At 41.4% G+C, this 13,125-nt stretch overlaps 1 protein-coding gene across 1 annotated transcript in view; it reads left to right on the top strand.

Annotated features, from left to right (window-relative positions):
- The window catches only part of npas2 (neuronal PAS domain protein 2), a 192,827-nt gene extending 186,576 nt beyond the window's left edge, over positions 1-6,251 (top strand). Inside the window, exon 21 of the mRNA XM_068047915.1 lies at positions 4,799-6,251. Within this exon, the coding sequence (XP_067904016.1) occupies positions 4,799-4,963 (165 nt within the window). The 3' untranslated portion in view covers positions 4,964-6,251. The remainder of the gene's footprint in view (positions 1-4,798) is intronic.
- The last annotated feature ends 6,874 nt before the right edge of the window (positions 6,252-13,125 follow it).

The raw sequence follows: 13,125 nt of genomic DNA, 5'->3' as shown, positions 1-13,125 counted from the left end.
CTGCCGTGGGACATACCCAGGGATGGCGATGTCTGGGACATTGTCTATGAGGTATGATTTCATGAGTATGACTGTCAGGCTGTTGCTTGACTAATCTGTGGGATCATCTCCCTATTTTGACACAAGCCCCCACATGTTAGTAAGGAGGAGTTTGTAGGGTCGACAGGGCTGGGTTTGCTGTCGTCATTTCCAGTGCCTAGATTGATGCCAGGTGGTCCGTCCGGTTTTATTCCTTAGTGACTTTGTAGCGGTTAGATACAACTGAGCGGCTTGCTAGGCATTTAAGAGTCAACCATATTGCTGTGGGTCTGGAGTCACACGTAGGCCAGACCAGGTAAGGACAGCAGATTTCCTTCCCTAAAGGACATTTGTGTACCTGATGGGTTTTTACAACAATCGACAATTGTTTCATAGTCACCATTAGACTAGCTTTTAATTTAGATTTATTAATTGAATTCAAATTTCACCATCTGCTGTGGTCGGGTTTGTACTCGTGTCCCCAGAACATTAGCCTGGGCAGCTAGATTATTAGTCCAGTGACATCACCACTACACCACCACCTCCCGAGGTTTATACAACATGTGGAAATTCAATATCAATAAAATATCTGTCATATCTAATGGATAAACATCACTTTACTTCTTGATTTACCTTGTTGCCATTTTTAGTAAAGGATTCCATGTTTTTATTTATTTATTTTATTTATTTAGAGATACAGCAATGAAACAGGCCCTTCGGCTCACTGAGTCTGTGCCGACCATCAACCACCCACTTATACTAATCCTACACTAATCCCATATTCCTACCACATCCCCACCTGTCCCTATATTTCCCTACCACCTACCTATACTAGGGGCAATTTATAATGGCCAATTTACCTATCAACCTGCAAGTCTTTGGTGGTGGGAGGAAACCGGAGCACCCAGAGGAAACCCACGCAGACACAGGGGGAACTTGCAAACTCCACACAGGCAGTACCCAGAATTGAACCCGGGTCGCTGGAGCTGTGTTCTTATGAGATTTGGACTAGCTTCCAATGGCTAGCTTCAAAATTGACAGATGACCACAAAAGCTGCTGGATTGTTGTAAAAACCCTGATTGGTTCACTCGTGCCCTTCAGTGATGGGAATCTGTCACCCCTATCTGCCTGCTTGTGGCTCCAGTCCCACGGTATGTGACTGACTCTTAGAATCATAGAATGCTATAATAAAGGAGACCATTCAGCCCATCGCGTTGGTGCTGACTCTTTGAAAGTGCTAAACAATTAGTCCCACTTCCGTGCTCTTTCCCTATAGCCCTGTAATTTTATTTCCCTTCAAGTATTTATCCAATTCCCTTTTGAAAGTTACAATTGAACCTGCTTCTGCCACCTGCTACACTTTCAGGCAGCTGAAACAACTCATAGAAACATAGAAAATAGGAGTAGGCCATTCGGTCCTTCAAGACTGCTCCGCCAATCATTATAATCATGGCTGATTATCCAACTCGGTAACCTGTTCCTGCTTTCCCCCCATATCTTTTGATCGCTTTAAACCCAAGAGCTATATCTAACTCCTTCTTGAAAACATACAATGTTTTGGCCTCAACTGCTTTCTGTGGTAGTGAATTCCACAGGTTCAGCATTCTCTAGGTGAAGAAATTTCTCCTCATCTCAATCCTGAATGGTTTACCCCGTATCCTTAGACTATGACACCTGGTTCTGGACTCCCCCACCATCAGGAACATCCTTCCTGCATCTACCCTGTCAAGTCCTGTTAGAATTTTATAGGTTTCTATGAGATTTCCCCCTCTCTTTTCTGAACTCCAGCAAATATAATCCTAACTGACTCACTCTCTCCTCATACGTCAGTCCCACCATCCCAGGAATCAGTCTGGTAAACCTTCACTGCACTCCCTCTATAGCAAGAACATCCTTCCTCAGATAAGGAGACCAAAACTGCACACAATATTTCAGGTGTGGCCTCACCAAGGCCCTGTATAATTGCAGCAAGACATCCCTGCTCCTGTACTCGATTCCTGTCGCTATGAAGGCCAAGATACCATTTGCCTTTTTTACCACCTGTTAGACCTACATGCTTACCTTCAGCAACTGGTTTACAAGAACACCCAGGTCTTGTTGCATATTCCCCTCTCTCAGTTTATAGCCATTCAGATAATAATCTGCCTTTCTGTCTTTGCTACCAAAGTGGATAACCTCACATTTATCCACATTAAACTGCATCTGCCATGCATTTGCCCACTCACTCAACTTGTCCAAATTACCCTGAGGCCTCTCTGCATCCTCCTCACAACTCTCCCTCCCACCCAGTTTTGTGTCATCTGCAAATTTGGAGATATTACGTTTAGTTCCCTCATCTAAATCATTAATATATATTGTGAATAGCTGCGGTCCTAGCACCGATCCCTGAGGTACCCCACTAGTCACTGCCTGCCATTTATCCCTACTCTCTGTTTCCTGTTGCCAACCAATTTTCTATCCATCGCAATACACTACCCCCAATCCCATGCACTTGAATTTTACACACTAATCTCTTATGTGGGACTTTGTCGAAAACCTTCTGAAAGTCCAAGTAAGCCACATCCACTGGCTCCCCCTCATCAACTCTACTAGTTACATCCACGAAGAACTCTAGTAGATTTGTCAAGCATGATTTCCCTTTCGTAAATTCATGCTGACTCTGTCCGATTCTACCACTGTTCTCCAAGTGCTCTGCTATAAAATCTTTGATAATGAACTCTAGAATTTTTCCCACTACCAACGTCAGGCTGACTGGTCTATAATTCCCTGCTTTCTCTCTGCCTCCCTTTTTAAATAGTGGGGTTACATTAGCTACCCTCCAATCTGTAGGAACTGTTCCAGAGTCTATAGAATCTTGGCAGATGACCATCAATGCATCCACTATTTCTAGGACCACTTCCTTAAGTACTCTGGGCTGCATACCAACAGGCCCTGGGGATTTATCGGCCTCCAATTCCATCAATTTCCCCAACACCATTTCTCGATTCATACTAATTTCCTTCAGTTCTTCTCTCTCACTAAACCCTGTGTTCTTCAATATTTCTGGTATGATATTTGTATCCTCCTTTGTGAAGACAGAACCAAAGAATGCATTTAGTTGGTCAGCCATTTCTTTGTTCCCCATAATCGATTCCCCTGTTCCTGACTCTAAGGGACCTACATTTGTTTTCACTAATCTTTTTCTCTTCACATACCTATAGAAACACTTACTGTGAGTTTTATGTTCCCTGCAAGCTTGCTCTCGTACTCTATTTTCCCCTTCTTATTCAATCCCTTGGTCCTCTTTTTCTGAATTCTAAACTGCTCCCAATCCTCAGGTCTGTTGTTTTTTCTGGTGAATTTATATGCCTTTTCCTTGGATCTAATGCTATGTCCAATTCCCCTTGTAAGCCATGGTTTGGCTACCTTTCCTGTTTTACTTTTGCGCCAGACAGAAATAAACAATTGTTGCAGTTCATCCATGCGCTGTTTGAATATTTGCCATTGCCTTTCCACCGTCATCCCTTTAAGTAATGTTTCCCAATCCATCATAGCCAACTCGCGCCTCATACCTTCGTAGTTTCCTTTATTAAGATTCAGGACCCTAGTCTCAGAATCAACTACATCACTCCATCTTGATGAAGAATTCTATCATATTTTGGTCGCTCGTCTCCAAGGGGTCTCGCACAACTAGATTGTCAATTATTCCTCTCTCATTACACAATACCCAGTCTAGGATGGCCTGTTCTTGTTGGTTCCTCAATGTATTGGTCCAGAAAACCATCCCATATACACTCCAAGAATTCCTCCTCTACGGTATTGTGACTAATTTGATTTGCCCAATCTATATGCAGATTAAAGTCACCCATAATTATAGATGTTCCTTTATCACATGTGTCTCTAATTTCCTGTTTAACGCCATTCCCAACATCACCACTACAGTTTGGGGGTCTATATACAACCCCCACTAACATTTATGCCCCTTAGTGTTTCTCAGCTCTACCCATACAGATTCCACATCGTTAGAGCCAATATCTTTCCTCACTATTGCGTTAATTTCCTCTTTAACCAGCATAACTCACTACATAAAAAAAATGCTCACATCGTCTCCAGTTCTTTTGCCAGTCTCCTTAAATCTGTGTCCTCTGGTTATTACCTTACTGCCATTGGAAACAGTTTCTCCTTATTTACTCTGTCAAAACCCTTCATAATTTTGAACACTTCTATCTAATCTCTCCTTTACCTTCTCTGCTCCAAAGAGAACAATCCCAATTTCTCCAGTCTCTGCACATAAAGTGTAGTCCCTCATCTCCAGTATCATGTTAATAATCATCTTCTGCATCCTCTCTTAATGCCTTCTGCAATGGCCTCACAAGCCACATTACAATAATTCTTCTCCGAGCCCCAAAAGGCAATCATACAAATTCTAGGAGACTAGGTTATACTTCTCCCAATGACCCACCTATTTTTCTAGTGCAGATACATTGTGGCCACTCTCAGGAACTCATTCCCTTTCGAATGCTTTCTTGCTTGCTGCCATGCCACTGGGGCTGAGGCACAAAATAGTGGCTGGATCTTCATTGTCAGGGGGCCGGGGAAATGAAATAAATGCACAAGCCCGTGGGGACACTCTTAATGCCTGGTAGCTGATTGCAAAGCCCATGGAGAAAGATGAAAGAAACGTTGAATGTGGTGGAAAGCCTAAATGAGAGGAGGTGAAAATGTTTCTTTAACAAACAGATGCTTTTTGTGTAGAGTTGAAATGAATCAATTTGTAATCAAATGCTTTTGGTCCTTTAGCAAGTGCCGCCAAGTGGACCGATGCAAGGTGGCCAGGCACAGCCTCTTTTCCTACCATCACCTCAGCACGTTAACATGGGATACCTCTTGCACCATCAATCCCGTGGGATGCAAAACAGTACCAGCAGCCTCTCAGACTTGTCCAACGTTCAGCTGCCCCGATAATCAAGGACGTGCCAGAGGCAGATGATGCACGGCCACAAATTGGACATACCATGATGGTAAATTTGTGGGTGATGGGCGAACGCTCTACTGCTGGCTCATCCATACCCAGGAGGGATGAGTACAGGACTACACCTCTTCAGTGGAAGCAAAGGTGGCAGTGTTCAGGCTGAACCAAAGCAGAATCCCAGCAAAGCAGATAGAGGTGGGCACATCTTTCTAAAAGGAAGCAGTTTCCTTCACAGAGCAAACTTTAAAAAAAGATCCAGATTTGCTTTTCCTGCTCACTCAGTCTCTGAGATCTGTCTGTAAAAGCAAACCTGAAGGATGATGCCAGATCAATCATACAGCTGGAATGGCTTTACAATGACCTTTCTCCCCGCACATGGATCATTTGAGGAATTGTTTATTTTAAAAATAATTGTTTACCAAATGCAGTACATTCTGTGATACAGGCACCTCACTGGTCACAATTTATAACTGCAGTTTTTGGTATTAGTTTTAGTCAACGGGAGATATGCTTCTATTAAAAACTCACATAAACAGTAATTGTGACTGAATGTCACAACATAAAGCAATCATAAAGATGGCATTACTGGTGAAACAATGATAAAGTGTCCTTGTTAAAAGCGGTGTTAACTGTGCAGTCGGTTTTGTCAGGTGTTGCATTACATAGCCTGCGCTTTTTGTTTGATGCTAATAGTTGTCATTGGCAGGAAGTCAGGTGTGATGCTGTGAAACTTTCTGATTTTGCTTCAGTCATTTATGGATAGCTAGAGTTGCAAGACAAACACACTGTAAATGTTACGCTGTCTATATTCTGTATTTAAACAGCACATTTATTTTCTGAATAGCTTTACTATTTTATATATTTTTTAAAAAAAAGACAATTATTTAAATCTGACCATCACTAAGTGAAAATGTAATATCTCCTCTTGGTTCAGAACCAAATGCTTCACTGTGGAACCCACTGAAAACTTAACACAAATGACCCGTATTTTGTAGTTATCGATGAAGCCATAGCACCTGCCCCGACCTCGAAGAAAGCCGCCCACAAAGATCTCGCAATGTCTGTGGCACGGATTTCCCCTTTCTTGCGGGCGGTTTAAATCTGCCGCCAGGTAAAGGGGATCTCCAGGCATCTCTGAAGCAGTGATGTCAGCACAAGCAGGTAAGTAGCCAATAACATTGAAATATTCAGGCACATCAGACCAGGAACTTAAAAGGACTTTATATCCTTCATTTTTAATTTAAATTTTCAGATCACGGAATAAATTATTATGATTGGATTCAGATAGAAACTAAAAGATCAACTTTTAAAAAGTATATATTTTTTTTAAATGTGAATTTTATTATGGAGAAATTTGACATTCCACAAATATAAAATTAGCTTCTCGGGGTCAGTGAGGATGTTTAGCTGTAATTATGAAGTTAGTATGCTGTTAAAAACCCAGTTAAACCTCAATCAACAAGGGGTGGCTTTTTCAAGGGTTTTTACAGTGAGACTAACAGTGTTAAGAATGGAAATTTTCATCAATTCATAAGATTTCACATGGATTGGAGTCCGGCGGTGCCTCAACAGCGCGCTCTGGGAGGAGTGTAGAATCACTCATAGCAACTTCTTGATTTCGTGTTATTCTGCGCATGTACGGACTCCAGAAGTTGCTGTCCGTTTCGGTGGAGTAATGAACGGTGCCAGTTTTGCCGTCATTACCACCGCAAAATCTGGGCCACTAAAACTCTGCCACTGTACTGTAAACTGTGTGTAAACTGTAACACTAGTTAGTGCGTTATTTTTTTTAAAAATTCAGGTCTAATAATAATTGGCCCAGAATCAAATGCTCCCTGATTCTTGCAGCAGTTAATGCATTCTCAGGAACTGAAAATCCAAATAATATCAAAAAACAAAATGCCTCTATTGCATTTCAAACATGCAACATATATATAAAGTTTTGTTTGAAAATTCAGAACTAAACAGGGAAGTTGAGCCAGATTCTGCTCGGAAGTTGAGTCCAAATGCACATGTGAATAAATGTCCAGATTTTCTTCATTATATAAGCTATTATTGAGATTTGCTCTTATACAAATGATGTTCCCTTTCAATTTCATGTTCTATGTGGCTACCCATCAGGAAGATTACCTTATTATTTTCAGCAAGGGAATAATAGCATTACATTAAATTTTTCTTACCTACCCAATTCAGCTCTTATGCTTTTGCACTCAATGTATCTCAGCTCCAATAAATTTCCTGTTCATTTGACCTTCCCTGTATTGTACTGCCATGATCCTGAACTTTTCCCTCATTGTGTCCATAAGCCAGTAAGTGACGATTCTACTGCTGTAGAAATAGGTGTGGAACTTTTGGATTCTTCTATTGATTAGTCAGTTTTACCAACTAAACATCCCATTGTCTACTGATCTATTACCCTTCATTGGTAACACACACCAGTTCAGGCACATCTTTTGACTTAGTATTGTTATTTATGTGAATTAATTTCTTTGAAACACAATAACATTAATGAGATTAAGGCAAGGTTGTAAGAACTCAGATTTACCATTCAGTCAATCCTCAAATGGTAAATCAATCGATATCAATATTTAGTTTAGTTTAGAGATACAGCACTGAAACAGGCCCTTCGGCCCACCGAGTCTGTGCCGACCACCAACCACCCATTTGTACCAATCCTACACTAATTCCATATTCCTAACACATCCCCACCTGTCCCTATATTTCCCTACCACCTACCTATACTAGGGGCAATTTATAATGGCCAATTTACCCATCAACCTGCAAGTCTTTGGCATGTGGGAGGAAACTGGAGCACCCGGAGGAAACCCACGCAGACACAGGGTGAACTTGCAAACTCCACACAGGCAGTACCCAGAATTGAACCCGGGTCGCTGGAGCTGTGAGGCTGCGGTGCTAACCACTGCGCCACTGTGCCGCCCTATATATACAGCATAATTTTTAAAACCTTGCATTTAGTAGAGGGAAATTTTGAAGAATGGAAAAAAAAGAATTCCAATAGGAACAAATTACTTGCCATGGTCAATTTGATGGATGCCCTTACACATTGATAGTCATTAAGTTAAAATCTTACTAGCCTGCCTGGCGCAATTACATTATCTTGTGTCTGTTTTTTCTGAGATGCATTTTGGGCTTGTATCCCTTTAGATCAGATGTTGTGACAGTTAATCAGATGGGTGTGTGGAGGAAGGTGAGAATATGCACTTTGGAATCATTGTTTGTCTGGTTACATATTGGACGAACAGTGGGGTGTGTTAATTGATGTAGATATTGTATTATATTAAATTCTGTACAAAAAATCCTTGCAATAGCAAATTAGTTTTATTTTATATGATGTAACAGGTCATTTTGTATATATGAATGTTCCTAGTCAATGAAAATTTGTTACAGAAAAAGTGTCTTACAGAAAGGGAGTGAGCAATTTATGTCTACGTGAATAAATGATCTTTGCACAACTACATTGGACTTTCTCTCCAGGTTTTGACTGCCATTTTCTGCAAATTGGTTCAGAAATATGGTTAACTTCAGATATAAACAGAAAACCTGCACAATCTAACTGAATCATGTTATTGGACCCGACAAGGAGGAACAGTGGAAAAGCTACTTGAAGAAAATGATTTATTCTTGCATTTTCAGCACAAACATCTTGAGAATTCCTGCCAGTGTCACAAGACAAATGGTATTGAGAGGATACCAAAAGTTACTTATATGAGAATACTTATTTTCTGTTACTTAACTGCAAAGGTCTGTTCGGTGAATACTGTGATGGCACAGAATGCTGGATACTCATGGGCCCAGATTCTGCAGGTTTTTTGTCAGCAGGCTGTCAGCGATCCCTGTCATTACCCCTCTGAAACTGACTGCAACTTCAGGATGTTGGGCATGGGCAGATTAACACGGAAATCCTGAAGTTGCAGTCCGTCACATGCTGCACTGTGGCCCTCACCTGAGTAAGCAACTATTGAAATCAGTAGATGTGGCAAAAATCTCCCCTTTTCTGCTCTCTTATCTGTTAGAAACCCTATAAAAAGTTTTGTTCAATGAGGTGTAACTGGGTTTTTAAACAATCTGTTATTAAGTTACTTCTTTAGTAATAGTTATATTTGTTACATGTCTTCGCTATGATTAATTATCCATGTGTGTATCCCAATCTTTATTTTGCTGTAAATTTTTAAAAAAATTTAATTTGAGTGTTTTTCCTTTCCTTGTTGGCTGTGTTTGGCCTAACCATCAGCCTGAAGAAAACGATCATGGGACAGGACCTCAGAAATGCTCCATCCATCAATATCGGCGACCACACTCTGGAAGTGGTTCAAGAGTTCACCTACCTAGGCCCAACTATCACCAGTAACCTGTCTCTCGATGCAGAAATCAGCAAGCGCATGGGAAGGCGTCCACTGCTATGTCCAGACTGGCCAAGAGGGTGTGGGAAAATGGCACACTGACACGGAACACAAAAGTCCAAGTGTTTCAAGCCTGTGTCCTCAGTACCTTGCACTATGGCAGCGAGGCCTGGACAACATATGTCAGCCAAGAGCGACGTCTCAACTCATTTCATCTTCGCTGCCTCTGGAGAATCCTTGGCAACAGGTGGCAGGACCGTATCGCCAACGCAGAAGTCCTCGAGGTGGCCCACACCTCCAGCATATACACCCTACTGAGCCAGCGGCGCTTGTGATGGCTTGGCCATGTGAGCGGCATGGAAGATGGCAGGATCCCCAAGGATGCATTGTACAGCAAGCTAGTCACTGGTATCAGACTCACCAGCCGTCCATGTCTCCACTTTAAAGACGTCTGCAAACGCATGAAGTCCTGTGACATTGACCACAAGTCGTGGGAGTCAGTTGCCAGTGATCGCCAGAGCTGGCGGACAACCATAAAGGGCTAAAGAGTGGCGCATCGAACAGACTTAGCAGTTGGCAGGCAAAAAAGACAGAAGCGCAAGGAGAGCCAACTGTGTAACAGCCCCAACAACCAATTTTATCTACAGCGCCTGTGGAAGAGTCTGTCACTCTAGAATTGGCCTTTATAGCCACTCCAGGCGCTGCTTCACAAACCACTGAACACCTCTAGGCACTTACCCATTGTCTCTCGAGACAAGGAGGCCAAAGAAAAAGGTTGGCTGTAAGAATTCGTTAATATGATTACCTGCTTGGACAGCTTGCTGAGATTAGTGCAGCTCCATGCTAGAAATCTCTATAGGATACTATAATCCACTGTTCGGTGAGAGATAAAGTTCTTACCACAGAGATTGGTAGACCTCTCAGCAAGACATTTTTTTTTTAGGTCAGCAGCAAACACCCTTGCTTTGCCACTGACCACAAAGTCCAGGTCATGGTCACACACCATGGAGTTTCCCATCTCAGCCATGTTGCAGAGAAGGTACAAAATCCTACAACAGGTCCTTCCGAACGATAATTAGCATTTCCATGGTGTTCTGCACATGCAGGAAGTGCTCTCAAAGGCTTTTACGTTAACTGAGCAGGAAGTGGAAAATGAGGGGGTTTGGTTGCAAGACTGAAGGAATGATTGAAGCGAAAGGCTTGGAGAATGTTTTTGAAAGCAGGAAGGATAATGGCAAGGGCCAATGGTACGGCACTCCATCGTTAGGTAAAGGAAAATAGGATGGAAAGTGATACCTTGGTTGCTAATGCATTCCTCCTTGCCATGCATAGTTGTAGCGCCGTTCACAATCTCGATGTCCTTCACAGCCAGTATGTACTTTTGAATTGTGGTTCCTGATACAGGAAAATATAGCAGTCAATTTGTGCACAGCAAGCTCCCACAAACAGAAAGAAGAAAAATCATCAAATAATCTGTTTTTTTTTTGATGGTGTTGGTTAAGTGATAAATATTGGCCAGGACATGAGAGCTTCTTCAAATGGCATCACCCGGAGGGCAGACAGAGCCTCAGTTTAACAGCTCATCTGAAAGACAGCACCTTAAAGTACAGAACTCACGGTACTACACCTAAGTGTCAGCCTAGATTATGTGCACAAGTCTCTGGAGTGGAGCTCGAACCCACAAACATCCATCTCCGAGGCACGAATGCGGACAATGAGTTACGGCTGACAGTGGCTCAGGTGAATGCAGCTGTTTACCCATCTACCTCTATCACAATTTCCAATAGAGCAATGCCTCCATTTCTGAATAGTTATGTATTATGTATCACAGTCGAATCCTTATGGATTTACATAAGTTGATATGTTCTTTGTCAAAGGGAAAAAAAGGGAGGAAATACATTGGGTGATGGGGAAGGGATCTATATCAAAAGATACATTTGACAGTACTTAATTCTAGAAAGTGTATAAAGGGCAGGCGAATGAGACCAAGTAACTAGCTCTTTCAAAAACTGACCAGCTGAATGTGCGAATGGCCAAGTTTTGAGCTGTAAATGTCTATGACTATCAAGAACACACTCAAGGGATTGATCACCTTGCTAAAGGATTTTGCAGGAAACATTACCACATGTCTGCAAGGAATGCTACAATGAGGTGAGTAGCTAAAATTAATATGTTTCCAGTGCTCCAAATAATGTAATCTTAATAAAAACTAAGACCAGTTGCGAATGTTGCACTGCAACAGGTACGACGAATGTTGCTGCAGACCTCAGTACTTGGATAAGTCTTCAGAGATGGTGGAGCCTGTCGAAAACACGCCAAACATTCAAAAGGTGTGAACCAGTGTGCAAATACTTCAGAAGCAGAGTCATTTGGGAAGTGCTGGGCATTTAAACTGAGCAAAGGTACAGTGTGTATTAATGTGTTTTAAGAACAAAGTGCATAGCGAATCATTTATACTCCCTCTTCACATCAGGTTATATATTATGTAGCACACCCTAATCTAGACGGATTTAAGTTATAAATCACTATGTTGTTACAACAAATATCTTACGCAGTGATGAGAGGTCTTCATCAATAAAACATCTATGCATAATGAACTTGACTGTCAGGTTTTGATGGCCATCTTCTCTACACATTTTCTCAGTAGTGAAAAGGTGTCAAATAACATAATTGACATGAATAAAACTGTCCTGTAAGTTTAAGCAAAGATGACTTTAGTATAGTAAGTATAACCTTTGTTAAATGTTCTAACAGGTGAACTATATAGCATAGACCATCACAAAACCATCTTATTCAATATTCACTGTGTACCTGTAGCACTCTGTAAACACCAAACATTTCCATTACTTTGCATGATCACATTATGTTTGTCTATTTGTCCATCACACATCGAAGTTATTTAATTTCAATCAGTTTTGTGCCAACTAGGATGAGAATTATAGTGACATGGATTGGATTTCCATTCCTTTCTAAAAACCTAAAACTTGGAGCAACCCAAGGTTAGATAGAGCATTCGAGGCAGAGTGAAGCCTCTCTTTACCCCCAATAATATGCCTCAACACCAACTTCATGAAACCATCTCTTACTGCACCAGTGCACATTTCCATTACTCACATCACCCATCCAAGTACACTGAGTGGGATTGCAACTGGAGAGAAGCCTTTCATCCCATCACTCTGGGCCCAGGACTCAAGCGATTAAGTGCAATTGACACACACACACACACACACACACACACACACACACACAAAGTGTCAAGACGAATTGAACAGCACACAAGTGGAAAACCAGTGAGAGTCAATCAATTACAACTTCACTTGTACACACCCCAACAGAAATTCAGTCTGGCCAATCATGTAGGGATGGGTGTCTCTCTTTTGATAAAATTATGGATACTGATCTGAGCAAATAAAATTGAACTGAGACAGAGAAATAAAAATTAATTGAGAGCAAGAGATAGATACACACGCATAGCACACGTGTTAACTCACCTACCTAGCTTGGTATCTCTCTCAGCTAGTTTTTAATCTTGTTTCTCATCCTTCTGGCTGCTACTGGATACACTGAAGATTATTTTTTTTTCTTCACTGGAGCTATTTTCCCCTTTTCATCACACTTCAATAGACACAATGACCAGGAATTGACATCCATACAAGTGCTGGTATGATCTCCATATGCACCATGACAAGATTATCTTTTGATGACTTTTTAAAAGATCATGTTACATTCATATTAATTGCAGTGTTAGCATTGTACATTTTTGAAATAAATCAAAATTCTCCACTTTAGCCTGT

Source organism: Heterodontus francisci, chromosome 15 (assembly GCF_036365525.1).
Source record: "Heterodontus francisci isolate sHetFra1 chromosome 15, sHetFra1.hap1, whole genome shotgun sequence".
In the NCBI taxonomy this organism is placed as follows: domain Eukaryota; kingdom Metazoa; phylum Chordata; class Chondrichthyes; order Heterodontiformes; family Heterodontidae; genus Heterodontus; species Heterodontus francisci.
This window is presented reverse-complemented; position numbering and strand designations above follow the sequence as displayed.